Source organism: Pithys albifrons, chromosome 4, assembly GCF_047495875.1.
Source record: "Pithys albifrons albifrons isolate INPA30051 chromosome 4, PitAlb_v1, whole genome shotgun sequence".
In the NCBI taxonomy this organism is placed as follows: domain Eukaryota; kingdom Metazoa; phylum Chordata; class Aves; order Passeriformes; family Thamnophilidae; genus Pithys; species Pithys albifrons.
This window is the reverse complement of record NC_092461.1, coordinates 26116117-26141484: the sequence shown is the minus strand read 5'-3', so window position 1 is coordinate 26141484 and position 25368 is coordinate 26116117. Positions and strand designations below refer to the sequence as shown.

The following is a 25368-nucleotide window of genomic DNA, read 5'->3' as shown; positions in this document are numbered from 1 at the left end:
CAGCAAGTTGAAAGGAGCGGTGGAGTGGCAACTTTCAGGTGAGTGCTGCAGTTGCATTCCACACAAGTTTCTCAGCGAAGGGTTAAGCGTAATCTGTAGTAAAACATGACTTCCATACTCCTTACCCTCGCTGCCCGCAAGAAGACTTCTGAAAACATGGTAGATTTCCCACCTAGGTTTCCCAAGGGTAGGAAGGGAGAACCGAAGGAAACACGAGCCGGGGAACGAGCTCTTGCTTCCCTGTTGCTGTCACCGCTTTGGCTGGGAGACCTCAAGTTCCCAGCCCATGAAGGCAGGAGCGGCGATCACTGCCGAGAGGATGCTCCCCACCGACGCCCCCCGGTCCGGGATGCATCTCCACACCTGCGCCCGCCGCCCCGCCTCCCCTTTCCCAAGTAAATCAGAGCTCCCCCGGCCGCGGGGCGCTGGGGGAATATGGGGACGCGTCCCTCTGCGGCGACACTGGGGGACCCGGCCTTGCCCTACGTCGGCCCCTCCCGGCACAGGCAGTACCTCATCGGGAGCGGGGCCGCCCGCCCCCCGCTCTCCCCCCGCCAGCGCCGGCGGCTCGGCCGCGGCGGGCGCGCTCCTGCTGGGGAGGGGACGGGCAGGGAGGGGCGGAGGCAGGCGGAAGGGAGGGAGGCAGGGCGGGCGGGAGCGCGGCGGCGGCAGATGCTGCGGCGGCGGCTGTGTCTCCTTCGGCCACATCCCGCGGCCGGTGCGCCCGCCCGGCGCGCTGCGCTACGGCGCCGCCGCGCAGCCTGCCCCAGCCGCCGCCGCCGCAGCGGCCCCGCGCCTCGCCCGAGCGGCGGGGCGGTGGATACCGAGCCCTCCTCGCCCCGGCAGCCAGCGGGCAGCTGTCCTGCGCCGAGCCCCTCGGAGCCGGACCGTCGCGCTCGGACGGACACGGGGACACACGGGCGCACAGGGGCACACACGCACGCCCCGGGGGGGGGGCAAGCCGAAGATGCTGCAGCTGGGCAAGGTCAGGACCTTGCGGTGAAGCCCGGGGCCGTCGCTCGCCCCCCCCCTTCCACTCTTTCAATCTTGCCTGACGGACTGAGGATTTGCTTTTGGGTTTTTGTATATGTTTGGGAGCAAACAGGCTGAATCGGCGCCGATCGGTGAGTACGACAGGCACCGTAATGGTGCCAGGTCCCCCCCACCCTCCGCCCCCTACACACACACACCCTTCCCGCCCGCGTGCTATTGCTTCTTGGTGCGGGGTCCTGCGCTGCTCCCCTTGGCGAGGCAGCCGGGCTGGGTTGGGCTGCAAGGAGCGGTGTTTGTGCCTTCAGCCGAGAGGTAACAAAGTGCGTTATTTCCCCATGGTTCTTCCTCCCGCGCCTCCCCCCCTTCATCGCTTTCCTCCCTTTCTTTCTGCGTTAGTCGTTGCTTATGTAGGGCATCCGCGGCACCTTGTCTCCCGACGCCCTGCACTAATGTGCTCGTTACGGCAGTGAAGTCATGGGCCAGGGAGGAGCGGGAGGAAGAGGAGGAAGAAGAAGGAGCCCGGGGACCCGCGGGCGGGGGCAGCGCCCGGCCCTGTGCGGAGCCCGGGCCCAGGGGCGGCTCCGAGCGGCTGCCGCTGCTTGTTTCTGTGTGTCTGTGCTGCGTGTGTGTGTGTATATGTGTGCGTGTGTCTGTGTGTGTGCCGAGGGCTGTGTGGGGTGTGTGTTCTTCCTTTGAAGCCACCGTGTGCGAAATCCTGCGCTCGAGGAGCGGGCGGAGGGGGTGGGGAGCGGAGCCGCGATGTGCGCTGTGATGTTTCGTTGATCTATATTTAATGGCTGAAAGGAGAGATGCTTTTCTTTCCTTTACCCGTACCTTACTCTTATTCTGGTGTGTAATGTGCTTGCATCGATCGGTCAAAGCGTAGCCTCAGCTGAATCAAGTCACCACAGAGGAAGGAGGTGCAGTGGCACAGGCAGTACATGTAATACACAAATTCATCTGGCCAGGGATCTTGAAGAAAAATTAGAAAACCCTGAAGAGGGATAATTTGAGAAACCATGTTAAATGTCCCCTGGAGGGACTGGAAGCCCGAATACATGGAAGAGTGTAATACTGCATCTCGTGCAGATACATTTTTTTATACTTTGTTAAGGTGTGCTTTGTTTGGTTTCAGGGTGTCATGGTTAACCCTATGCATTACAGAAAAAAATATTCAACACTTGGGGGAGATATTTAGAAATGAAGAGGTCCCTGTATGAACACCCAGTTCTTAACTTTATTGGCTGATAACTGATATCTGTGCCCATTAAAACATGTATGCCTTTTGATTGGCAATAACAAGGAAAGTAAAAACTTCTTCACATTGCAGGTTTATTTTCAAAGTCTATATGGGTAGCCTGTATGTAAAGTGAAAACAGTGAGTCAGCCTGAGCTGTGGTTCATAGCAAATCTCTCCATAGGGTACGTCAAGACTTACGTACCTCAAGACAGAGAGAGGACAACCCAGAAATATATGGAGTTTATGTAAGTCTGTTGTGGCTTTCGCAAAATCAAGAGAGGAGAAAAAAAATCTCAACCATCCTGTACTTAAGAATATATTCATCCTGTCTTTAAAAATAAGCTGATTATGTAACTCATAGGCTGGGTTGATATTTTTCAGACAGCCTAGTTAGTTGGTCAGTGTATAAATGACATGGCATGAAGGGGTTAAGGGCAGATCTTCAGAGAAAGCCACTGCATATCCTACCTGTGGGCCTCTGAGCCTCAAGTGGCTTTAGGGCTTTTGTGAACCTATTTGTCTTTACACAGGTTATCTGGGGAGGAGCCCCAACCTTAAACCCAAACCACATAGAAAGGATGGCATATTTAACCAAAACATTATACGATGATCGAATACCCTTATAAGACTGTTTCTGAGTCAAGTTGGTGAAGCTGTCTCTCTTCAGTCTGTGAATGACTTGACCCTTAGGGAGCCTTGACTGACTATCAGTCTGCATCCTGCAAAACTGCAGAGAACTTGTGATCGATCATCAGCGTTAATGAGAAGTTGATTAATAGCTCGGGACTGGGTTGAATGTGATTATGTTAAATGTTGTAGTTCTGAAACAGAGATCGCATCTTGATCACGTTGTTCAGAGATGGTTTTTGCAGTCTGTTATATAAGAGAGGCTTGAAAAAAAAAGGAATAACGAGCTGTGGAACGTATATGTACCAAAGGAAAAAACCCTCAAAGCTGCTGGTAGGAAGCAAAGTATTTATTTCTGAATGCCAGTTGCATGACTTTTTGTGGATTGCAAGAAAGATGCTTTGGGGAGAGAAAACCAGCCTTAGTGCTCAAGTTCTGTTTGTCAGGTACCTTAATGGACATTAAAAGCAACGCATAATAGCTCATTGGTGACACAAGTTTGTGACTTTTGCTGTGGTTTTTTGGATAATGATACTATAAAGATTTCATCTTCACATAATGAACTCTGATGGCAGCTGCACAAAATAGAAATAGTGGCAACTAAAAAAACGGTGTTTGCATAATTCTGATTTGCATAATTTACCTTTGTTGATGGATGGTATCAGTTTCATGGCTATGGTTCTGTGTTGAGTATTTGTTTCTCAAGATGTGTAAAATCAACTTATGCTACAAAGGAAATGCCGGAGCAGGTTATTTTAAGGGTTTTAAGAAATGCATTTTTAGGTAGGGCTGTAGATTGGCATGTAAATGGAGCAGATAACAGAATCAGTGGAACTCATGAGTGTTAAATTTTGCACTAAATTTCAGATACATTTTCTGTTTCATGGTTCAATGTGATATGATTTTTAGAGGCGATCACTTGTAGAAATTCCAGCATATCTTTGTTAGGATTTCAAGCATATGTTTCTATTCTGGAAGTAACTGTTTTCAGGAGTATCAGCAAGATAAGGAAAATGCATTATTACAGTACTCCTCACTTAAATAAGGACCTGTGGTTTTGATACTTATTCATTGTGCTTATAAGTCATGAAGAGTTTGATATTTGAAGTTACAGCTGAGATTTGACAAAAATGAAAATAATTGGTTTTCCCCTTTGAAGATCTCAGTAAGATCTTATTACAGAATGAGTTTTGTATGCTTATTTAACTGCACAATATTAAATTTAGTAGTATAATTATTAATAATGTACAAGTAAGCAATAAACTTAAATGGAGGCATTTTTATATATGGTGAAGGGACAGAATGACTCTTAAATAGTACTAAATCACATTTGCTCTTAAAGAAGAGATTGTTTTTGTCATGCCAAAAGACATTACACCAGGGAAAACATTATTTTTTTGACCTCTTTTTTATGGGGCCATGATGGGAAAGGACTTCTTTCATGTGAATAGAAGTCTCCATATAGGACAGGTATGCAATCATCTGCTCAAGCACTGCAAAACCACCTGACCCTTTGACTAATGCTTCCTTTGTAGTTAGACTCACTGGGAAAGAAGTTTGAATGCAGCATGACACACTTGAACAATTTCTTCTATCCCCTTGGGATGTGCTACCTTTGTGTCATGAATGGGTTGTAAAAGCCTGACCAGATTCTCTGGTACTGTGCTGGACAAAATTTAAGTTCAATAATATTGAAAAAGAAATATGATAGTTGTCTGTATGTAAACTGATTGCCATATTAATAGATACTATTATTTTTTCTTGTATTAATTGCAAGTTTAGTGTAAAACTGAGAAAGAGAGAAACATCTCATTATCCATGAGGGCAAGAGTTTAATATTTGTTTAAATTGCTCTTGGCATGCTAACTTCTAGTGCTTCCTGCTGGCTCTTAATCTGTCTATTCTACGTTACAAAGTTTAATTATACTAATAAGCAATAATTTCAAGACACATCATCATGAAGAGTATGTATTATCTTGTCCTTTTGGTCACTGCTTATTTTACAGAAGTTTCTACTAAAAAAAAAAGCCAGCAACAAAACCAAACCAAAACCAAAACAGGCTTGTAATGAAATTGTAAAACTTTAAATCTCTGTACTTACCAAAGCTGCCAAAAAAGTGATAGCTTTCTAACATTCATATATAAAATAACCATGTTTGATGTTACATTTTATTATGGTTTATTGTGTTAGTCATAATAATTCTACTGTTTAACAAACCATTATTTTCTGCTTGTTTTAATTCATTTTAAGAAGCCACAAATATGCAGAGTTTGAGTAATAGCATCCAAAATCAAGAATGAGACCCAAAGGGGCTTTGTATGAAATGTTGTCTGTGAGAAAATTTTGTCTTTTCCCCTCCTATTTTTTTCTATGTTTTTCTCTCCCACTCCTTTTTTTTTTCCCCCCAACTGCAATTGATTTCTTCATCTCCCAAAAATCTTCACAGTACAGCAATTTCCTTTTGGTCAAGAAAATTGCTTTTGTAAACTGGTAGTAAAACTTAAATTTGTCTGCTTAGTGTATCATAAGTGTATTTTTTTTTAAGTCATGACTCCAGTTTCCTGTCCTAACACAGTCCATTGTTACTAAGTAGCACCAAAATATCCCTTTAAGGCTGAATTTTTGAAGGGAGCCAAATGAAATAAGGAGGTAGCATAAATAGATATTCTGATGGTGTTCTTAATTGTTGTAAACCCACTGGATAAGACTTAATTCTTACAAGTTCATTTATATTAGATTAATTTCTTTCAAATTACTAAGGTGTTTGGGAAAATAATAAGTTTCAATAAAATAAATTTCATTGTGGTGGTAGAAAGTTGCTGTATCTTTTAGCTCCACTAGGATTACTAAAGGTTGTCATCTGCATCCTGTAAAGGTGTTTACCTTCCATCAGAACCACCAGGCAGTTAGGAAGAGTGTCTGGCAAGGAGGGTCTCAGAGGTAACTCAACTCAAGGCTCCAGACAATGAGTTTCAAGGTATTTTAGTTCCTGCTTCCCATGAGGCTACTTCTACAATTTTTGAAGCTGGATATCTGAAAAGCAAGAAAGCATGTGCTGGCTATTGAAAACAGAACATGTGAAGTTTAGAGTTTTTCTTTACCGTTTTCCACCAAAATACTGAAATTCCTGAGTGTGTGTATTTCAGGTATGCTAGCTGACCTGGAGGTGTTTTTGTTGTTTCTTGTTTTACTGTGTTTTGGTTTGTTTTACTATATACATTATTTTAGTTATATGTGAGCTTAGAGTCTAACTTCTCTGAGAATGACATATGTGAATAAAACCCTGGCACCCTGGTATTTTGTTCTAATATTGTAGTTGGGTGGGCATTAATCAGGTTTCTTTGAAAGCAGGTTTTTGTTGTCCCACTAAAATTTGCTTGTTCAAAAATAATCATTCTTCTTGCCAAGAGGTTGACTGTCACTTTACCTGTTTGGCATATGGGAAGGCAAAAGCCTTTTCATGCTCATTTTTTTGCATAGAAATTGTTATGGCGTTAGATATGGATGTTCGTATTCAGGGAATGGCAGAGTGAGAAGGCAGATGGCTAGGTTGGATAATGGTTAACTAAGGAAACAACTTAAAGCTTTTTAACAATGGAAATGGCTCAAGGTTAGACATCCTGCCTGGACAAACCACTTGTCGGTATCCCAGAATTTGTAGAGTAAACAAGTTCTTTAAATAAGTAGATACCTGAAGACATGTAACACCATCACTTTCTCACTTACATTTATTACACCAGCTAAATTTCAGGACATCTTTGAACATGCCTAGTGGGATCATCTCATTTCTGAATGGTGTGATACAGTAATAAGTGATATTCTGTGCCATCTAGAAGCTGAAGTCTCATAGAAACTTGAGTTGGGGCTGCTAAACAGTGTAGATACTAAATTCAGAGTGGTATATCTAGTAGATACTTACAAATCAAAATATAGGTCAGTCTGTGAGCATTATGAGAAATTTAACAAAATGATTAGTCACATTTGATGCTTTCTGAAAATTTCTGATGAAGTACCTCTATCTTTCGTCACCACATGATGGTAACCTGAACCTCGAGTTCTGTTCCCGACCTCATCTGATCTGGTGTGCTTAGGAATGCAGTGACTAGAACAAAAAAAGATCTGGGTCCTTTGAAAAGTTTATGTTTTAATGAAGGAGGTTGACAGTAATTGATGAATTGCATAATTCTTGCTGCAAATGGTTTTAAAGCTTGAGTTACAAGAATAATATGACATTATATGTGGATTTCCACTTCGGAGCTGATGTATGTCATCCAGTGGCCCTGGGGAAAACTTGTAAGTGTGATAGTACATCTCTTCTATATAAGTATCAAAAAATATAGAACACATAATGCATTCTCAGAATTTTCATTACAGGTTAAACAACAGGAGACAGTTAGCTCCTGTTTTCTTTATTTCTGTCAACTAACTGCTTTAATCTTCCCAGCAGAAGGATTTTTAGTACCAGGATTGGAAGTCCTGTCCTGCTTAGGGACCACCAGGTTAATTCCCAGATTCCTTTCTGCTGTGTCTATGTGATTTTCAGAAGGTGAAGTTTGGTCCATTCTGGGAAAAAAGTGTGTTTGTAATCTGCCACAGACCTGAAGATTAACTACAAAACTTGCATTTATTTTACTGATGACTTACAGCATTCTGTAGTTAAATGAGTAGGAGGTAGGCAACACCAATTCCTCTTTTTCTGCCATATAAACATGATGGTCCCTTAAAGATTTTGTAGGTTTACTAGTACGTATTTTTGGTTGAAAATGTTTCTGACAAGCTTGGCAGATTATTACACTTATTTTTCAATTCTGACTTCTATTGCCTTTACCAAGAACAAGTAAGTTATTGCACAGAGCCTCAAGAGTCTTGGGGGACTCTGACTTTAATCTCTTCAAAGAAGAATGGACAGGTTGAGCTTAATTAGAAACATGCACGTCTAATCAAAGGGTAAATTTAGAATCCCAGGTTTTAAGAACTGACATTATAAGCCAAGTTATGATTAAAAAAAAGCTTTTTCATATAAATGGGAGTGTTGAACAGAAGCCATAGTGTATCTGTCAAGCCAAATGCACTATTCTGATAAGCAGTTGTTTAACACTGTCAGGTAAACAGGCCTTCCAAATATGTGCCATTACACAGTTTCTTTCAATAAGAAGGAATTCTAAAGCATGCATTTCTGATCAAATTATGGAAGTTTGTTAGCCTCTGAGTGTTTCCACTGGGATCCTGTGCACTTAATTCTCAATGCTGACTCTCATAATGAGCACCCAAAGGATGGATAATGCTCCTCATTTCAGAAAGGAACAAGCATTTCTATGTATCTTACGTAGCATAGATCTGTGCAGCAGTAGCTTTATGTGGATGAAATGGAAAGCTGTGGTGTAAAATGTAATCTTTAAATCTCTTCTTTGCCTTTTTTGAGGCTGAATTTTCATTAGTAGTCTTAAAGTCCCCTTTCTATAAATGCCTTTTAACTAAAAGTAGCCAAGGTTAATCAGCATTCTAAGTCTTACTTTTCTATCCCTAAGTCTAGGAAGTGTGCTTGTTTATGTTTGTTTTTTTGGTTTGGGTATTTTTTTGCCAGTCTGTCTGAAGAGATGTGAATTTTTGGTAGTGAGTAATAAATATTTCTCATATTTCATGTCTACTAGTATAACAATATTTGAACTGAACAGAGGAGACATCTGGTTTTGAGTGGTAAAAACAAAATTCCAGGCTTTGATCATGTTTTATGCCTTCAGTTTAGCTTAGAGTGGATAAAACTTTGCACAGATAAGTAAAGCAATTTAGTTTGATTCCCAAAATAAGATTTATTTATTTAATATTTTTGTTGTTGGGTTTTCTTGTGAGCAAGTGCACCACTGGTATTTGAGGAATATGCTGTACCTGATGGTGCCAGCAAAGTGCTGCATAAATTTGACCTACTATTAGGATTTTAGGACGCCTTGGATTTTTGAGATCTGACATCTCTGACCTCCTGAACATGCTGTTGTCATTTCACTGGAAAGCCTGCTGGGTGAAGTCACTTCAAAGAACGTGATTTTCCTGTTTGTGTGGGAAATCTGTATATGTATTTACTGAACCCAGAACTGGCCTGTAAGGGGGAGCAGGAGTTTCCTCAACAACTGTGCTCTGCCCACCATAGTCCTCAGGCTGACATTCCTGATGGATTGCTCTGAGACTCTCTTAGCATGGTCCCCCCTAAAAATTTCCAGTGAGGAGCTACTTGGCTTTTGGTCACTGGTGATAACAATATTTCAGGCCTTCAAATGACAGATTGTTTGTGATCTACTGACAGAACAGACTTGAAGCAACAATGTTTATCAAGGATCCAAAGAGCCTGCAATAAAAATTGCTTTTATGTTTTTTGCTTCAGCATTTTTTGTTAGTTTGGGGGCTTTTTTACGGTACATGATCTTCAAAGCAGAGCAGGAGATCTGAGATACTGGTTATAGCAGACCCCAAAAAGGCTGGGTAGGAAGTTGGGAACAGAAAGACAGACCATCTTTTCACATAGATAGTTGATCCAGTCTGATGATTTCCAGCAAGTACTTTTAGAAATATATGTTTAGGAGATTTTGTTTACAAAAGTGCATCAGTTCTAACAGGACACCTTGCACAGATAAGCAAAACACAATTTAAACATATTTAAGAAATGCATGCATGAATATATTCTCCTTGTATGCTATAAGCCAGTATGGAATTAGTTGCACCTGTGTCAAATGTTAAAATTCCTCTCTTGCATGTATGTTACATAACTTGTGTATTAACCTCAAAAGCAATGTAATTTTGTATTCTCCCTCTGGCAAAACTTGAGTTGTGCTCTCGTTGAATTTGGTAACAGAAATTCAACTGATTTGAGGGGGAGACTTGTGTTTTACTAGATGTACCTTAGTAAGTGTGTTTTGTTTTTTTCCTGTTTATTCATCCTTCTTTCACTTGACTCTTTAGTAATTCCAATTATTGTGTTTTTCATGAAACAGTCATGATGGGATTTTATTTTTGGTTGGTTGGGTTTTTTGGTTTTGTTTTCTTTTTTGTTTGGCTGGGTTTTTTTTCAAAAAAAGAAAATTACAGGTATTATAGAGTTAACATAAAACAGGCAGGACCAATAATCTCAGTAGCAGGTAATAGTTTTTATACTGTTTGGTCAATATGTGAGTTATAGGTGGGGTGAAAAATGCTAGAGGAGTGGGAAAGAGAAGGAGAAAAATCAGAATGCTAGTTTGTTTAGCTAACTTATCTTACTGGCCTGAAAACAGTCTAATTCTGGAAGTATAAGATTTGTTTATCTGATACTGTACTATGCTTGTGGTCAAATGGGATTGCTCTCTAGGAAGTTGTATAGACCTCTAAAACAAGCAATGAGTTTCTGGAAAGACACATTTTTAGCAATAAACCAATTATTTCTCCCCCTTCCACTGTTTTTAAATTCACTTTTCCATAACATATTTAGCATGCCTCCAGTAAAGTACCAGGGTTGTACTAAAGAAGCAAGGACTCCTGATTTTTGAAGGGCTTGATATTCTCATCATAGCATTTAGGTATCCATGATTTTGAATACTTTTCTAATAAATCTTTACTTAAATATGGTCTTTTGATTCTATTTGGATTTAATGACTATGTAGTATTGGCAGGTGGCCAAAAATAATTTTTTTGTCACATTTTTTTAAGGAGTGTCTTAATTTGTATAAACTGTGCAATGTATTAATATTTTTGCTTAACAAAAGAGAATGAGTGGTTGGTATAAAAAGAAGAGTCAACCAGCAGGAGTAGGACAAATGGAAAAGTGATGCAGTCCTGAAATGCAGATGTACAGTTGTCCTTGAGAAATAAACTTTGTGTCTAAAACCGGGTATTGTAAAATAAATCACAAGTCTCCATCCCTTTCATATAAATTACTGTAACATTTCCTTAAGGAAATGGGGTATAGAAATAAAATTATTTTAGCTATCCTCAAAGTCCACTGAAATTACAGAAGGCTTATTGTGGTGATGTTGCCTCCTTTAGCTGATCTGAAACCAAACATCTCAACTCATAGCACTCCAATGTGCAAAGTTCTTCATGAATTATAGAGGCAAGCTGAGGTGCTGTTACTACCACTTGCTGCCAGAGCTAATTTTCCTTCTGAGTGGGACCAGCCACTGAAAACTTGCAGCGCCTTTCTACATAGATATTTCTGCCCTTATGTATGTTCCCCCACTTTGATACAGAACCTGAAGTCTGTCTGTCTCTCTCATACCATCTACTTAATTTGATTCTGCCATAACTGTTATGAGGTACTATAGTCTTGTTTCACTGTAAGAAAACAAATATTTTTTCCCTAAACTAAAGAACTTTCTCTAACCTGAGTTTCAGGTGGCTACCACACTTCTAACAACATGATGGGAAATTTAGAGAGTTCAAATTCTCTCTCTTTTTTATTTTACACATTTTATTTGAATAGCAATATCCGACACAACTACGGTCATGCCACCCTGACGCCCAATCCCATCAGATTTCAGAAGCTAAGCAGAGTCAGGCCGGGTTAGTACTTGGATGGGAGACCTCCTGGGAATACCGGGGGCTGTAGGTTCTAGTCCTGAGGACTTCACTGTCACTGTCCAAGCTTGTTCAGCCGTGGCAGATGAACCTCAGGACTTAAACGGTGGGGCCAGTTCTGCGCACGCTGTGCCTCACCTAAAAAATCCACTGTGCAGGCTGGCAGGGCACACCCACATGGGGAGAGCCCTGCCCAAATCTTCATTCGCAAAGCCGAGCCATGATGATGATCCTATGCACAGAACAGGCATTCCCGAATGTGTTCTTAGCATCCAAAGCTTGCACTTCTGTATGTACTCTGTGAAAGGAAAGGGTTAGGGAGTTGTGATTGATTTCACAATACCAGGTTTTAGATACAGAGTCTATTTCAGAGGCTCAGCTATACATCTGCGTTTTACAGGAACAGTCAAAGAAAGGAAGGCCAGCACAAAGCTTTTTCTTCTTTGCACATGAATAATTCTAGAGAGCTTCTTCAAAAAGATGACTTAGCTTGCTGAATGAATTTATGGAACATTGTATAATGTTTCTGATGTTTTAATCTTCACATTTTTAATACATGTGTAGAAGAGAAGAATAAAAAGGGACTTGTAATTTAAGGTCTGAGCATTTATGCATCCAAAACTTTTGAAGTTTGAAGATGTATGCAGAGCTTTTAATAACACCTAAATATGACATTCAAATATTACCCAAAACTTAAGAGACATGTAAAGCAGTACTTCTCTCTTCATTATTTATTTCTGTCAGGCACGTTTTCTCTTTTGTAAAGACTTTTTATTCAGTTGTCTTGAAGCAGTCATTAGTGGCTTAAATAAAATATCATGAAAATTGCAGTGGCCTTGTGAATTACATTCTTACCTTTTTTTTTTCTCCCCTAAGTGATTTTAAACAGCTGGGATATTTGCTGCTGTCTGACAATGCAAGCACTCTCACTTGTTAATAGTGTGCATGTGCTGCATATTGTATCCCTCTATAGTTTATGATGGTACTTTATAGCTCAAATAATTTTATGGTGCAAAAAGATGTGGTCAAGGGCTGAAGCTCCTGCCTCTAGATGCAGACTAGCTCATAATGGAAGCCCCAGGAAACTCCTTTAGTTGAGCTCTTTGCAGCTGTTGTTTCAAACTTTCTTACCATTGTACTTACATGAAACGAAACTTCTCAGTGTTTGAGTGGACATGTATTTGCTTCTAATTGATACTGAATTTCAGTAGGCTAATTTTGTTGTGGAGCTGGACCTTAGACCTAAGTTACAACAGACCTTGAAGATTGTTGTGAGTATTGCAGTGTTTCCCACGTTTAAATACAGAGTAAGCTCAACACCTCTGAGGTGATCTGTGACCCTTTACAAGTAATAGCAAGCAGAACCCCAGTCTGGATTGTGCTTCAGCAGCCTGCAGTGCAGAGTGGCACAGAACCAGTTCCCTCCCTGGGTGCTTCAGAAAATCGCCCGTTGTAGATTCATTAACTGTACCATGTATGAAAGACCATATGCAAGAATGCAGATGGAGGAACAGACTGGAATCATCTAAGCAATCAAACATCGTGGTGGCTCTTTATATCGTGCTAAATCAGTGTTTTGACAACTGTACTTAGATCACAACCCTGTTGAACCTGTGCCGTCCAAAACATACTCGCAGATGGTCCTTGTGCTGAAAAGTTCAAAAACCTGACTAACACAACTGCTGAAGGAAAAACAAGTCAAGAGAGGTTGAAAACAGGTTAAGAACAAACACAAAAATAGGATCCTTGTTGTGTATGTTGTGTATGTACCCTGTCTCCTACATTATGCAGCCCTTTTCCTGTCTCTTGTTACACTGTTCTCAGTGCACAGGTGGCAAAAAACTTTTGTTTAACTTCATCCAACATTTTCCTAAGTTGTTAATAACATGTTTTATGTGATGTAAGAGGCTTTTTTTTCCAAAACAGAGAATGTCATTACAGAGTTCTTGTCACATATTTAAGAAAATGAAAATAAATAAAAAGAGTGTAATTCGGAGGGGTATAAGGGGGGGGGGGGGGGAGGTCCCTTCTTTGTGAGAATTTTAAACAACACCAGAACTTGCTTTGCCAAGAATAATGAAGTCGTACAAAACAAGAGCGAATACTCTGCTGCTGGTCCCTACACCATTAATTCTATTCTGTTTGAACATAGAGTGTGTGAGAAATGATATTAAACTCATTTATAAGTAAGATATTGCTGCTATTTTTTCCTCATGTACTAACAGAGTGTAGACAGCTTCTGTTCAAACCTTGTTGTGGTACCAATTCCCTTTCAATCCTTTTTTGTTTCAAGCAAAATGAAGCAGTCTCACAGCAGGAAGATGAGGTACAAATGTAAGTTCCTATAGATTCCATAGGTTTTCTTCTTCAAATAAGGGTCAAATTGATGTTGAAGTAATTAAAGATTCTTTTAGCAAAGTAGTTAGCATAGGTGAGCCCTAGAATATTTGGACAATCTCTTAACAATTTTGTCTCACTTTCACAAAACATTAATACTATTCTAATGTTTGTTTGTCTAAAAATATCTCAGAGCTTTTAAGATGATTTCTCACAAGGGGTCTTTTCTTACATAGCTTTTCTAGACATTCATTTTGTAAGGAGAAATAAACAAATGAAAGACAAAAGAAACAAAAAGGAAACAGAAGGGGAATGAGCCAAGGTGGCTAAGCTTTGGCTCAGTGAATCAGTAGGTAACTGTAGACTTTTCTTTGCACTTGGTTTATTAGGCTAAAGTTCCATTCATCACTTTATGTTTTTAAAATAAGGTCGAATATCTCAACAAATACAGGTAATGACTTTGCTGACAAGAATGCATAATGCTGTTGGGCATGTCGTAATTGTGTTTATTATTCTGGAATAGTTTACAAGTAGCTTGGAGAAATCTACCTGTAATCCTGCTCAACTCTGATCCATTCATATACTTGTAGTCAGCCTTGATAATATGGTCTACTGAAATTCACAGTGAATTTTAAAACATCTACCTTCTAATTATTCTACATATCACTATCCTAAAAGGATGTATATAAGGCAATGCTTTTATACATTTCTCTTCTAGGAGGTGCTCAAAGCATGTCTTTGTTTTTCTTATCCATTGTTCCTCTAGATTGTCAGATTACAATCAGCAAAGTTTGTGAAGTTAACAAACCACTTACCTCAAAAGGGTAAATATGGTGTGAATGACAGTGGTATTTCCTGCAGATGTAATCTGAAGAGAAATATTCAGTTTAAAACCCATAGTTTCTAGAAGATTAATTTGTTTACCAGTATGTGTGAATGTAGCAGTGTACATTAGCTCCTTTATCTGTATTATAGCAATTTTTTATGTACTCTTATGGTTAGACTTTTAATATTTTTTTCTCTTTCTTCCAATAGACTGTTCCACAGTTTACAGCCCTTCCTCAACATCACTGTCTCCTCTCACAAGCTTTGCTCTGAGCTTTATTACCTGAGTTTTTGGGTACTAGCTACCTTGTTTTTTGGATACCGCTTTTTGCTGAGTTAGGGCACAGTCTGTTGTTAGTAACAGAGAACCTGATCTCCCTCCACATGACAGTGGAAACATGCATTTTTGTGGCATCTCTTTATCAGTCTGTGACTGTCAAGCTGTCTCAGGATGGTTCCAGTAGGGCTTTTCCTTTTATTCTGGTGTGGACTGTGTTACAGATGCAAGAATGTATCTCATCAAATGCTAATAAACATTTGATTTGGGCTACAGAATTAGCTTCTAGACAACAATGTATTTGCTTGCTGAAGTGTGGAGAAGTTTGTACTGATCCTCTCTATCATGGCATCTGCCTACATCATCTGCATTAAAGGTTCTACTTACATACTAGTTGTAGGAGTTTTAAAGTTTCTAATAATTATTTTTGAAAGGTATGGCGATCAACAGAGGTTGTTGAGGACTGGAGGAAAGCAAACATCATTCCTGCCTTCAAGAAGGATAATCTGGGGAACTATAGGCAAGTCACTTGGGAAGATGGTGGAGCAAATCGTCCTGGAAACGCTTTCCAAATATATGAAGGACGAGAAGGTTACTGGGAGTAGTCATAATGGATTTATGAAGGAGAAGGCATACTTTACCAGTCTGATAGTCTTCTATGGTAAGATGTGATGACCATGGTGCGTCAAGGAAGAGTAATGAGTGTCTTTTAATGTGACCTTATGGGACACTTTTGACAGTCTCCCATAACCTACTCACAGACAAGCTCTTAAAGTATGGATAAGATAAATGAACAGTGACATGGGCTGAAAACTGTCAGAACTGCTGGGCTCGAGGGTTGTCATCAGCAACATGAAATCCAGCTGGAGGCCACGCACTAACAGTATACTGCAGGGATTGCTGAGGTGCCCTGTATTGTTGAACATCTTCGTTCCTGATCTCAGTAATGGAACACTGATTTACACTCGGCAAGTTTGCAGATGATACAAAACTCGGAGGAGTAGCTGATACACCAGAGGATTGTGTTGCCATTCAGAAACATGTTACCAGGTTGGAGAAAAGAGCTGACAGGAAAATTCTGAAGTTTGGTGAAGGCAAAATGCCAAGTTTTGCACGTGGGTTGGTTTCATCTCTTGCACCAGTATATGCTGGAGCCAACAGCGTAGAAAGCTGCTTTGAAGAGAAGGATCTGAAGTTCCTGGTGGACAAGCTGAACATGAAGCAGCAGTGTGTTCTCATGGCAGAGAAGTCCCAACAGCTTCCTGGGATGCAGAGGAAAGTGACATTTCCATTCTATGCAGTACTGATGAAGGTATCTCTGGACAACTGTGCACAGTTATGTTACATTTCTAGATAATTCCCAGCTGTTCCCTGTGAAGGGAGCAGGGAAGTTTTGGTTGTGGGCCTGATGTGTTTCTACTGGCTTTTAACGCAGTAGACAACTGGTTTCTTTGTAAATGGGGGTCTGTGTGTGGTCTTCAGATTGTACATTGAATGGGGCTGTCATCCCAAGGATGTTGCTTGCATTAGTTACCGTGGCTCTTCCACCATGCAGGAGAAGTTTCTTGGCAGGCAGATGGCAAAGGAATACTCTGATGTTTCCTGAAAACTGGGGCATCACAGGATGTAAAGGAGCTTTGCATGATTTCTAGTGCAGCTCAAATACCTGCAGTAAGGGTGTCTGTGCAGCGCCATTCAGTCTTGCCTGAGACTGCCTCTTCTACATCCAAGAGCTTGCCTCCTGAAATTCAGAATTCACAGTAGCTAGAGCAGGATCCCTGAGGAGCCATCACCAGGATATTTCACGAGTCTTATTACAGTTTTCTCTGATTTTGGTAGCAATTGGTCTTTGTTTCATTTCACCAGTCACTGATACAGAAGTCTAATTCAAATGAAGTGATGTGGATGTCTCAAATTACTCTAATCCTGGAACTGGAGGAAGTATATATATGGAAGCATAGAGTATGCTAAGTTGGAAGAGACCCACCAGGATGTGCAGTCCAACACCTGGCACAGAACACCCCCAGAATCACACCATGTGCCTGAGAGCATTGTCCAAACTTTTCTTGAACTCACAACAGGTTTGGTGCTGTGACCACTTCCCTGGGGAGCCTGTGCCCAACCACCCTTGGGATGAAGAACCTTTTCCTTCTATCCATCCTAAACCTCCTGTGACCCAGCCTCATGCCACTCTCTTGAGTCCTGTCACTGGCCATGAGAGAGAAGAGGTCAGTGTCTAGCCCTCCACTTCCCTCATGAGAATGTTGAAGACTATGATGAGGTCTCCCTCAGTCTCCCCTTCTCGAGGCTGAACAGACCAAGTGACTTCAGCTGCTCCTCATTCGGCTTCCCCTTCAGACCTTTCACCATCCTTGTGCCCCTCCTTTGGACACTCTCTAATTGGTTCATGTCTTTCTTACATTGTGGTGCCCAAAACTGCACACAATATTCAAGGTGAGGCCACCCTAGTGCAGAGCAGAGTGGGACAATCCTCTCCCTCAACCAGCTGGTGATGCTGTGCCTGATGACCCCCAGGACACGGTTGGCCCTCCTGGCTGCCAGGGCGCTGCTGACTCATATTCAACTTGCCATCTACCAGGACCCCCAGGTCCCTTTCCACAGCATTGCTCTACAGCCTCTTATTCCCCAGTCTACTCCCAACCAGGGTTGCCCAATCCTGATGTGGCACTTCTGCTTGTTAAACTTCATACAGTTGGTAATTGCTCATCTCTCTAATTTGCTGAGGTCTCTCTGCAGGGCCTCTCTGCCCTCAAGGGAATCGACAGCTCCTCCCAATTTAGTGTTGTCAGCAAACTTACTTAGTATTCCTTTGAGTCTGGATACAAGTCATTAATGAAGACATTGAAGAGAACTGGACCAATGAAATAGCATGCCTCCTTTTTTCTGTTACTGCTGCGATACCCTTGGCGCTCCAGTCTGTGTTTTTTATTTTTATATGCTTTCTCAAGAAAACCAAGGCAGGATGTTTGTAGGAAAAAAGCAATGGTCTCTGTGTTGGAAAGCTGTGGATTAATAGCTTGCAATTTCAAACTATTCTAAAAATAAACACTTCACAGTTAGAATTTACATTTCTGTGATAAAATTGATGATAGGAAATGCCTCTTTAATGTTCAAATTGCAGAAAGGTTTTTTTCTTTAATAATGAAGCATCTGAAATGTGTTATTGATTTCTGCTTTATTTTGAGGAAGTTGTGTAAATCTGCTAGAAATACTCTGTATTTTAGGCATGGAGTGAAGATAGCAGAAAATGAATGCTTCATTTCTGAGCACATTTGTGTTGCACCTGAAGAGCATGATCTACTGAGATCTATACAGGTAGTTCCTCATTATATAGTGTAGGAATTGGGATCCTAACACCAACTTGATCAAAAAGTCAGAAGGCAGTTTTGTAATAGAAAGTCCTTTTCCCTTCATATTTTGTATGGACCGGGTTTTGTGGGAAGGGAAAAGTGTCTGGAAAAATGACAGCAAATTCTATGATTACACGGCTTTTATTTAGCAAACATAACAGAATTTGATTTCCATTTTATAAAAATATATCCATGTGACAGTAAGGATTTAGAATATTATTTTGCCCTGTTCTATAGATGGGTGATCTATTATTTTGCTAGCTGTCTTTGGGTCTGGCTTATTTTCTCGTAAACTAAGTGTAAAGCATTACATTTTCTAAAGCTATAGTTATATGGTGATGCCCTCACTTTCAACAGCGGAGTATTAATTGTGATCTGTTTTTCTAGTTGTTCCTATAGACCCAGAGGTTCTGGGCTAATGGCATGAGATGAGAAATTTGATCACAAAGAATGAAACCAAAATTGATTCTCTAATGTATTAACTTTGCATTCTTGCTTAAGCCTTTTTGTAATGGGCTGCACTGGTTACAGGCTTGAGTTCTGGGTCATAAGATCTTCCAAATTTCATGATAATTGTAAGTACTTATCTTCTGATTGTTTCTCTGTGGGAGCAAAACCTCTAGAGGGTGCCCCAAACTGGTTTTGGTTAAAGAAGCAGTTGGGTCCTATGCTACTAATGTCAGAAGTGGAGAAGTACAGGTCACAGAGTAGGCACTGAAAGCTCTTCCTGTTCCCAGTAATTCAAGTACCTTAAAAATCCCTGCCCTTTGATTTTATTTCTGAAATCTTTCTACTCTGTGATAATAGTCTCTTTTTTGTAGGTTATTTTTTTATACTATGCACTAACTGTATGATTGACAGGATTCATTTTGGAACCCCTTTTTTTGGTAAAAACTTAGTTAATCTTTATTTATAATTTCTCGAAATGGGAAGAGTATATGATGTTTCGAATGTCACACAGAGCATACACTAAGATAAATACTGTTTCTTTAACCAAGGCTTCTTATACCACCAGGCTCTTGATGTCTACAAATTGTAATTTTCCCATTCCTTTGTAGCTCTTAATCTTGCCCAACATTGTGTCCTTCACTATTGCCAGGTTTTGAAAAGGCCCAGCTATCATTAAGCACACACTGCATTTAAAAGGAAAGCAAAACAAAAACAACTCCCCCAAAAAATAAAATAAAATGGGAAGGGAGTTCAGTAGTGGAGCTTGGTACAGGAACAGGTTCACTTAGTGGTTACTCCTAATTGACTTCTTGTCATGTAGCCACATTTTAAGAGTAACCACACCTGGTTTTCTTTACTAAACACTGTTTTATGGCAGGTAAACATGTACAACATGACAATGTATTACCAACCAGACTACGTATCAAGCCATGTCACTGCCAATCATCTGCAGCTAGTGGTGATGAGGACACAATCAGAATCAGCAAGCTGGTAATTGCTCTTGCTGCACCTTGTAAGAGTTATGAATTGTGCTTTGTTTCTTGTCTCTCTCCATGTAGGTGTGCCAAAAAAACCTGGAGATGTTCATGTATTTTAGATCAAAATGTTCCGACGAATTCTTGACTGCAACCCTGCAGACAGACTTAAAGTGGTTGTAGACAGTAATGATATATGCCTTGAAACACAAAGTGGTATATCAAAATTACAGTCATCAACACAGATTAAAAATTGGGGATGAAGGTTCTTGGAGGTTTTGCAGGAGTTTGGAAGTTTCTACTATAAGGTATGATTACCCTGCCCCGTAAGGTATGGAAAATCTTTGTATTCTGATCAAAACAGTAAAATCCTGTTTCTAATTACTATCAAAGTTCTGTTGACATCAGTTGAACCCATTACATCAGTTGAACCAGTGAGATTTGCCCCAAATTGCATCATCTCGTGGGGAATTTGATGATATACATATCTATATATCTATCTTCAGAGCATTCATGATCAAGAATTCATGAGAGTTCATGATCAAGATCAATATTTAGTCTACAGAAGTTGTACTGCATATAGATTAATTACATGACCTGCCTAGAGAGGACTTTAAGGATATTGCAGACTTAAGAGCCTAAAAAAAATTCTCTTAAATAAAAGGCTAGCATATATTTTTCAGTAGAGATGCTCATTTTGAATAGAGTGCTGAGGAACCATGGTGAAAATAGTCAGAGAAGATCAGTTAAGGGAAAATGGTTGTCCTAGTAAAATATTGACTTATTAAAATGGCAAGGCTAATGGGTACAATTAATGAAATCAATTAGTTTTACCTAAAAGTTTTATCTATGACGCTAGTTATGCAAGTGCAGAGAAAATATGACGTCGGTTCTAGGAAAGAGCAGAGAGGAGGGATGTGTCTGTCCAAACAAAATCACATAGTGTGCATTGGATTAAAAACTGGGTGAATAATCTCAAAAAAAAAAATGTTTAAGGATCATTACTCTTCAATGCAATCAGCTAAGATGCTGCAGGTGTATTGAGAAGGGTCTTACTGGAGTGAATTATGATCTAGAAAACACACCTGTAGAAGACACTAAAGAAGCTCAAGCTGTCTTCCTTTGCCAGGTGAAGCAGACTGATTGCAGACTGCGAGTACTGCGGGGGTGAGTGTAAGTGCATCCCTTAAGGAAAGCTGTTTGGAGTTCTAACTTAAAGAGAACAGAGCTACCTGGAGTATGTGTGGTGGCTTGTGACCAATGAGAGGCTGTGGTGTATGCAAGGTGAATTGGTTAACCAATAATGTAGTCGCATGTTAGATGTGAGAGTGCATAAAAGGTGTGGCCATTACTGCATGAGAGAGAGATTTGCTAGGATGTGAGAGTCAGTCAGATCTAGATCTAATGATGTAATAGGAACTTCTGGGAACAAACTACTTCTACTGTGAGCTATGAGAACTGTCTGTTAACCTATCTTGAATAAACTCCATAAGTTTTGAGCCTTCTGATCAAGCCTTCTGATGTCTGCTGTGCCTGAGCTCTTCTGACCTTCAGCCCACACCCAGCTCAGTGTAGGGGGCTCCCCCTATAGAGTACCTCATAGGAAAGAGGTTTCTGTTGGAGACCTTTTTAATTTTGTAGCAAGTAGACCGGTGAGAGTTGGAGGCTAATATTGAATGAATTGATTTTAGAAATGAGGTTAGACTTTTAATACTGGTTGTAGTGCATTATGGAAATAAAACTATTGAATTACAGCAGTTTTACTGTATTTCTTGAATGCTATTTAGAAATTTAAAATACATAAGTAGTCTGATTGGTAAACTATTCTATTGTGGACATAAGGCCAAATGATAGTATAGACTGGCCTTACTAGTGAATTCATTACTAAAGTTGTTCATTTCAGAAGTTATTTAAATTGTTCTCAGTTGCTCACTAGTGTTTAGTGTGCTGGTTGCATATTCTGACCTTCCTTTTGAAAAAAACCAGTTGAAAGGTCATTTATTTCTACTTAAATTACCAAAGTTAATACCACTGATTACATTTCTTATGTTATTGCTTCTATTACCACTAGTTCTGGGATGATTCCAAGAGAACCATACATATATAGATACAGTAAACCCTGGTTTAATTTGTTTTTGTTTCATGATGATGGAAAGTAAGAATCATAACAAATTTAAAATCATGAATAAAATCTCATGTTCTAGGGACTTGGTTCTTTCTCCATCTGAAATTCATAAAGTGTTGGATTTTCATCTTGCTATTGAAATATTCCTCAAAACTAGCACCAGAAGGCAGGCCATAGCATTTGATTGCCTTTATTCACTGTTTCTACATTTTTACTGCTGTCTACTTCTCAAAAGTATAAGGAAGACTTTGTTTTAAATAGGACTCTTGTTAATATACAGTAAGTAGGAAGTATAATATACTGGAAGTAGGTTATTGATGATTCCCTGTTTTGGTCTTTTGTTTGCCTGACCGTTTGGTTTGAAATCTTCTAGAATAACAATGGTCCTAAATGTCTGTTCTAAATTTTGACTAATTCACTTACTGAATAGTGAATGTGGTAAGAGGGTTTTTTTAGAAAGAAAACTAAACAAGTGTAACTGGTAAAAAAAAAAATTGCTGAAGATGGGGTTGGCTTTGTCTGTGTTAGAGTTGTTTACTAAGCTACAGAGTTGAACTTCATAGTGTGTGTGTGGTATCATCAAATAAGACTGAGGAACCCAGGAAGACAGAGTTTGGTGTCAGATTCTCTAGGGTTCTTTTTGTAATAAATGTTTGTGATGACTTTCTAAAACAAACTGCTTTGGTGAGGTAGCCTTAAAAAGATGGCATTCTCTTCAGATCCTGACATAAGCACCTCTGCATCTTAGCGTAGGGATTGCTCTGTATAATGCATTTCTGCTACTGAGTTGTAGAATCTTCAAGTTGAAAAAGACCTTTAAGATCACTGAGACCAGCTGTTAGCCCAGCATTGTCAAGCTCACTACTAAACCACGTTCCCATTGGATGGCAGCACATATACAAGTCTTTTAAATACCTCCAGGGATGGTGACTCCACCACTTTTCTGGGCAGGCTGTTCTGATGCTTGACAAGCCTTTCAGTGAAGATTTTTTTTTCCCTAATATCCAGTCTAAAAATCACCTGCCCTAACTTGAAGCTATTTGCTCTTGTCCTGTCTTTTGTTATGTGGCAGAAGAGCCCAATCCACACCTGTCTACAGCCTTCTTTCAGGCTGTTCTAGAGAGTGGCAAGTTTGCCTCTCAACCTCCTTTTCTCCAGGCTAAACACCCACAGCTCCCACAGCTGCTCCTCATGGGACCCTTCACCAACTCTGTTGCTGGACATGCTCCAGCACCTCAGTGTTTTTCTTGTAGTGGGACACCCAAGAACTAGACAAGGATTCAAGGTGTGGCCTCACCAGTGCTGAGTGAAGGAGTCATACTTGTTCCTAAACCTGATCCTGCAATCAAGACAGGCTTAGTGAGTATTTTGGTACTTGGCAATACCTGAATATCCAAATACTTAAAAATGGAAATGTCACTTGGATTCTTAAGAATAATATAAATAACTAGAGTTATGAGGCTTAAGCCCATCCATGTGTGTAGAACTCAAGTTTCCAGCACCCTTGAAGTGTGGTGGTGCTTGGTTTTGCAATTTAAGAGTAAGAGTGACTCTCCTGCAGCTACAACTGGTTATCTGACTGGCACTTCTGAAGATTAGTGTAGGCTTCTCAGGTGTGCTAATTGAACTTTATTAATTTAAAATGTCTTAACTATGTTATGAAGAGCAAGAGAGTGTTTGTTTATGTTTTAAGGGGAGCGGGAGGCGGAAGAGATTGATATTTCTAGCTTGTTCTTCTCCAGATCCGTTACTTAAGAAATAAAAGTCACTTCCTAAGACCGCAGTAAAAACTACAGACAAACTTTATAAAACCCAACTGATACAGACTATTGATTACCTTTTGGGTTTTAATCACCCAGACACCTACAAGTTCAGCTTTCAGTCTTCAGTTTTAAGGTTTCTCTTTTTAGAGCCTTGATGTTTTACATAGTATACCACTGATTGTTTAGTTCTTGAGGACAGAGAATTATCTTTAGGATAATTTGTATCAATTTTGACTCTCAGAAATAGAATAATTAGCAAGAGAAGGTGATAGCGCTCTCTCCCTCTTGCATTTCTACTGTATCAGTCTACTGCTATATCCATATATCCTGGCAGGTATCCTGAGGTATATCCTGGCACTCTACTTGTTAGTGCCAATTAATATGTAATATTTTGTATCTACCTCCTATTTCATTTCCCAGTGTTTATATTCAGCTGTGATAATTTTGTTACTTGTTAAGTGTGAGTCTTGTTACTTTAGTAGGCAATTAGTAAAATTTCAGTGGTTAGAAGAGTTTGTTGGAAAATTATAGTACCTGTTAGCAATAATGCAGTTTATCAAACAACATATTTTTGTAACCTATTACATTTTATTGCTTCCTAAATAAAGGAAACACGTGGGCCCTATGGGTGCCTGTCTCCAGCTCATTCCATGACAACACACATCAATCTTTTAAGTCCTGATTTCCCTCAAACTATAATGGCAATGTGTGATTGTGATCATGATTTCTCTGAAGAATGGTGACCAATGTAACCTAAGCACTTTTAAATGATTTAGAAATGATTTGTTATATGATGATATGTAGTTTTGAACAAGGTAATTCTTTTAAGAGTTTAATGACCAAAACTGTAACTTTTTTCTTTTTTTTTTAATCATTTACACTTATAAATTGAAATGGATCAGATAATAGTGAGGCTTCAGTATGTTTTCCCCTTAGTTATAGTAGTAACTGCTCTTTAGTGATCTAGGAGTTCAGAAATAGAGCACCTCATAACTAACTGAGAGAGAAATGCACGTGCAAGTAGAAAATTATTCTTGTGCTTATTTTTATACGCAGTGTTTCAACAGCAGCATATTTCAATTATGTGTGGCTAATTAGAAGCCTGGCTTAAAGGCACTTTTGCTCTGGGGTTTGAAAAAGTATATTGGGCTATTTATCACAAAAATGAAGTTTTGAGTCTGTTTTCACTCTGGACAACCTCTTCCATGCTGCAAACCATGTTTTGGTGCATGAGTGCTTCATATTTGCCTGAAGAGATGAGGTATTGCCTTCAGTTGTATTTTGGTTACTCAAGTGCTCTTTGTTCAAAGAATCCTTTTTTCAGAGGATTCTAACACAGCCCTGTAATCACTCTATTTGGATTATCAGACTGTTGGCCTGTTACAATCCACAGATAAAGATTGGTGGGGTGTTTTTGTGGTATTAATATTTGTTTCAGAGAATTTGGAAAAAAATTGCTATTGTAGTCTCCTGCTGGCTTCATGCACAAGTGAAGTCTCAAAGACTTATGTAATTACCACTGTTAACTGGTGGACCTTGAGCAGCTGCCTGCTAGTCAATAAGTCAAACTCGTGTTCTCTCTGTTGCCTCTTGCACTGTTCTCTGAGGGCTTTGGCTAAAGCATCAAAGCTTCTCTCTTAAGCAGTGGATAAATCGCAAAGTCGGTTAAATGGTGTTTAGCTTTCCATGAGCCAGTCTGGGCTTTGTTGAGAGAGTTGTGGGTTTCATGCTGCTACTGGGCTGCATGATCTGAATGAGTTGAGTCTTTGGAGAGCTGCAAGGGCCAGTTTTGCATCATGGTCTGAGTCTAGAACTGTCACTCTGAAGTGGGGAGTGGAACTGCT

The 25368-nt window shown here is 40.0% G+C and overlaps 1 protein-coding gene and 1 pseudogene across 5 annotated transcripts in view; both read left to right on the top strand.

Moving 5' to 3' along the window:
- The first annotated feature begins 671 nt into the window (after positions 1-671).
- Positions 672-25368, top strand: part of CTNND2 (catenin delta 2) — a 636240-nt gene continuing 611543 nt past the window's right edge. For all 5 annotated transcript variants that reach the window (XM_071553703.1, XM_071553697.1, XM_071553698.1 and 2 more), the window contains exon 1: positions 672-1124. In XM_071553703.1, coding sequence (XP_071409804.1) covers positions 1088-1124 — 37 coding nt within the window. In that variant the 5' untranslated portion in view covers positions 672-1087. The remainder of the gene's footprint in view (positions 1125-25368) is intronic.
- Positions 11321-11436, top strand: LOC139671734 (5S ribosomal RNA; annotated as a pseudogene).